This window comes from Cornus florida, unplaced genomic scaffold (genome assembly GCF_030987335.1).
Source record: "Cornus florida cultivar Cherokee Brave unplaced genomic scaffold, ASM3098733v1 CherokeeBrave_3.0.0_Hap2_Chr03, whole genome shotgun sequence".
Taxonomy (NCBI): Eukaryota; Viridiplantae; Streptophyta; class Magnoliopsida; order Cornales; family Cornaceae; genus Cornus; species Cornus florida.
This window is the reverse complement of record NW_026775573.1, coordinates 65915952-65920787: the sequence shown is the minus strand read 5'-3', so window position 1 is coordinate 65920787 and position 4836 is coordinate 65915952. Positions and strand designations below refer to the sequence as shown.

General features: G+C 36.1%; 1 protein-coding gene across 1 annotated transcript; it reads left to right on the top strand.

Moving 5' to 3' along the window:
• The first annotated feature begins 733 nt into the window (after positions 1–733).
• Positions 734–4371, top strand: LOC132300703 (protein NLP3-like). Its single transcript, XM_059797903.1, has 6 exons — positions 734–859; positions 970–1101; positions 1215–1406; positions 1666–2380; positions 2507–3632; positions 3780–4371. The coding sequence occupies exons 5-6, from the start codon at positions 2744–2746 to the stop codon at positions 4238–4240; spliced, it is 1350 nt and encodes a 449-aa protein (XP_059653886.1). The 5' UTR covers positions 734–859; positions 970–1101; positions 1215–1406; positions 1666–2380; positions 2507–2743; the 3' UTR covers positions 4241–4371.
• Positions 4372–4836: the final 465 nt, after the last annotated feature.

Here is a 4836-nt window from a genome sequence, read left to right as displayed (position 1 = left end):
ACAGTACTCGAAAAGTATCTGTGAACAGTACCGTCTGTGTGAACAGTATCTGTACACAATACACGAACTTGGCTTTGATACCAGATTGTTACGAAATAAGGATCGAGTAGGAGTTTATGAGAACAAGAGAAAAAAATAAATGACAAGAAAATAAAATAGCGCATATACAAATGAGACAAGGATTTACATGGCTCGACTATGCCTACGTCCACGGGGAAAAGACAGATCAAAATTTCACTATAGAAAGAAAGAGATACAAAGCTAAGTGGCTCATACTCAAAACCCAATTACACGTAGAACTCTCAAACACTTTACTTTTCTTTACTGAGCAAACTCACTCAATTGTTGGATGATAAAACACCATGGGAGCAAGGCTATTTATAGTTAAAATGTCATCACACAATTTGTGAACTTGGTGACCACGCATGGGGTAGCTTGTTAAATACACACCTTGGCTGTCAAGAATGATGAACTAATCGGTGATGCAAGAGGTGATGTAAATGCTGACATCAATATTGAGCCACAAAAGTCGAACAAATTATCTTTAAGTTTTAAAAGTAGGATTAGAAGGTAATTTTCCCTTTATCTCTTTCTATGGTGGGACAAATAAAAAAATCACCATTCCAACCTTTAACTTTTCTTTGCGCGATTCTACATCTTTTGTTAACCCTTTAAAAAAAAAAAAGTTTCAATGTAGTTATTATATATATTGATGTGCTTTTATCAGGTTGTTCATTGACGGAAGATATGACAGATCCTTTTGATTATCATGAACAATATCAAAAATTCAAGAACAGGAATTTCATGAAAGATTTGCCGAGTGAAGCGTCTTTCCGGCGACCGTCGTCGATAAAACACGGTTCCAACCTTAACTTTTCTTTGCTCGATTCTACATCTTTTGTGAACCCTTTACTTAAAAAAAAAAAAGTTTCAATGTAGTTATTATATATATTGATGTGCTTTTATCAGGTAGTTCATTGACGGAAGATATGACACAGCCTCTTGATTATTATGAACAATATAAAAAATTCAAGAACAGGAATTTCATGAAAGATTTGCCGAGTGAAGTGTCTTTCCTGCGACAGTCGTCGATAAAACACGGTTCCAACCCTAACTTTTCTTTGCGCGATTCTAAATCTTTTGTGAACACCTTACTTTAAAAAAAAAAAAAGGTTTTAATGTAGTTATTGTATATATTGATGTGCTTTTATCAGCTAGTTCATTGACAGAAGATATGATAGAGCCTTTTGATTATTGTGAACAAAATAAAAAATTCAAGAGCGGTAATTTATTGAAAGATTTGCCGAGTGAAGGGTCTTTCCGGCGACCGTCGTCAATAAAACACGGTTCCAACCTTAGCTTTTCTTTGCGCGTTAGGAGTGACCCGACGTCTCTCCCTCCTTGCTGTAAGCTGCTTTTCTCTATCTCTGTTTTTTTGTCTACCCTCCCTTAATTAAATATCTATATTGTTCGACTCAAAATATCTATATTGTTGGCATGGAAATTTTATTCAATAGCAGCTTAGCTTCCATTCAACCAATTTTTATTTTTTTAATTTTTTGAAGGAAAAGAAAATTTTATCTCTATCTTGGAAAACCACCATGTGTATATAATAATAATAATAATAATAATAATAGTAATAATGTTGTTGAATTGAACGTGTAGGTGGTGGTAGTATTTTCGATTCGGCAACTCACACCTCCACCACAGACAAGATCAAATCTGCCCTTCTACACTTCTATCAAAAATCTTCTATTGATCAAGTTCTAATACAGTTTTGGGCACCCATCACAACAGAAACAGGGTGCGTCCAACTTGTTACTTCAGACCAACATTTTGCTTTGTCTTATAAACTTGATGAACGACTTCTTGAGTACAGGAAACAGTGTTTGCAATATAAACTTAATGTGGAAGAAGTAGAACACCTTGGAATCTCTGGCCGTGTGTTCCGCCAAAAATGGCCGGAGTGTATACCAGATGTGCGATTTTACTCTATTAAAGAGTACCCACAGCGTGATTTTGCTCTAGCTTGCCATATTTCGGCTTCTTTTTCTTTTCCGGTGTTTCAAACCTCTTTCCAGGACTGCATTGGAGTACTTGAGTTTGCTGCAACTAGCAAGTACGATTTATACTGGACGTATGATTGGTTTTTGAAAGATGAGCTCCAGGTTTGTTGAACTTATATTTGGAGATGCTATGATTTTATTATACTTAAATTCTTGTAATTAATTTGATGAGGACTGAGGTGATCGGATATGAATGCATCATATTTGGAGATGATCGATATGATGTTACCTTTTTATTAATTTAAACCTCACCAAAATTTCTGTTGCAGCCTGCGGTTCTGAAAACTTCTTTGTGTGATGCTTTTATTTGGAAGGTAAGTTACAGCTGTAATATCCAAATGTGAGATTTGGTACTTTCTTTCCTTATTTATTTGTTTCCACTACTCTGTTCTCTCGTCCACAAATGTCTATTCCAATCAACACTTGTAATCCTGGTTCAGGATCTAGGTAAAGATGATGGAGATATATTGGCTGAAATCTACAAAGGGTTGGAAGTGGTGTGCAAAACTCACTCCTTACCTTTGGCCAAGACATGGGTTCCGTGCAGGCATTTCAATACGTTTGATGTCTTTCACCAAGAATACAAAGCATCTTATCTTTTAGATGGTCATCTGGGGAGTTTCTACTATGGGCAGAATAACTTACAAAAGGGGCAGGGAGTTGTTGGGAGTGCATATATGTCACATAAACTATGTTTCTGCAAAGATCTAACTCAATTCAACAGAATTGAATACCCCGACCTGCCCCTTGCACGCTCTTTTGGGTTAACAGGTTGTTTCGCAATTTGCTTGCAAGGTACTTGTGCCAAAAATTATGATTACATACTAGAGTTTTTTCTGAATCCTAAAAACACATATGGTGAATATCCAAGTACCTTCTTGTGCTCAATATTAGAAACAATGAAGCAATATTTCCCAAGCTGTAAGCTTGCTTCTGGAGAAGAACTCGGAAAGGAATTATCGATTGAATTTATTAAACCTCGCCTGAACCAAAAGCCTGCTTCATTTCAATGCCAAACTACTTCATCTCCATCAAATAGGCCTGGAGTCTTACAAAATGGACAAGAGATGATGCAGCCACATTCATCAAATCAACAGCTAATAGTTGAAGTTGATGATATCAACAATGACTGGGATGTTGTTGATGCGGATCAAAATAACATTCTTGTTTCTTGTTCGGATGAGGAACCTGCAACTTTTCAATGCCAAAGTACTAGATCTCCACTTGGGTCTGGAGCCTTACATAATGGACAAGAGCAAAACAATGTTCCCGTTGCTCGTTCAGATGAGGAGGCACGCATGAATCAGGAACCTGATTCTTCGCAATGCCAAAGTACTATATCTCCGCCTGGGTTTGAAGTCTCACATAATTGGCAAGAGACAACGCCACCAAATCAGCCAGTAACAGAGGAAGTTGAAGTTGATGATGTCAACAATGGAAGGACAGTTATTGCAGAACAAAATAACACTGACGGTTCTTCTTCAGAGGATGCAAATTCAATCACTTATGAGGAGCTCGAAAAACATTTCGGGAAGAAAATTGAAGATGTTGCAAAGATTTTTCGTGGTAAGCTTACATACTAATTGAAATTGTGGCTTGTAATCTTGCACTTATTATTTTCAACTTTTGAGTTTCTTCTTATAGAAATAATAGTTTATTCTTTTGCACATACAAATTATTTGATTTTTTGCTATTGAATTCTTATTTTTGCAGTGAGCAGATCTACATTTAAGCGTATATGTAGAGAGAAAAAAATCAGCCGCTGGCCACAAGGTAGGGGAAAAAAGTTTAAAGGATTTTCCTCTAGACGAAACCCTACATGTTCTGAGTTGCCTGCTAAGAAACTTGTGGCTACTGATGCTTACATGACTCCACTTGTAAGACCACCACCAGAAGTAAGGATGATGACTATAAAAGCAACCTATGGAGATGATATGATAAAGTTTCAATTACCTTTTTCATCAAGAATGGTGGAGTTGGAAGAGGAAGTATCCGAGAGCTTGAAATTAAATGTTGGAACCTATAAGATCAAATATTTAGATGATGATGGTGATCGGATTTTAATAACCCGTGACAAGGACTTGCAGTATTGTATGAGTGCTTCCAATTCATTGGGCATGGATACCATCAAAATGTTCATTGAGCCAATTACCAAAATTTCACCTTCAACCTGACTACTTATGCGTGTATGTTCCTAACTATTTGTTGATACCAAGTAATCAAATTATTCTTCACTACGTATTTATGTTAATCAGTAGTTTCAATGTCCTCCTAACTCCCACTTTGGCAATTCTGTATTTCAATGTTTGCATACATTTCAGATTCTAATTTTTTTTGGAAGGTCATTCAGATTCTATATTAATTTTTTTCATTTGATGAGCTAATTAGTTGTTGTAGATACACTGATGGTAGTGCGCACAATGACCATGGAAGCTCAATTTGTCCCCGTGACTTACATCAACGAACCCCCGACCTTCTTTTTGGAAGGCGAAGGCGTACCACTAAACTAATAGCCTTGGGCCACTCAATAAATTTTTTAGAACAAACAACTTCTTAGTTGTTATGCAGCCAAAATTGAGCCACAAAACTTGGTTTTCTTACAGATTATTTCAAAAGCGAGAGGTTTAAAAATGCAAGTTCTCAAGTTTTCATAGAAGCTAATAAAGCATTGGAATTCTTAAATTCTAAATATCATAAAATCATAAAAGGCTTTCCTAAATAATGAACTCTAAAAGAAAATCATAAAATTTTGGGGGGCCTAAAAAGCAAT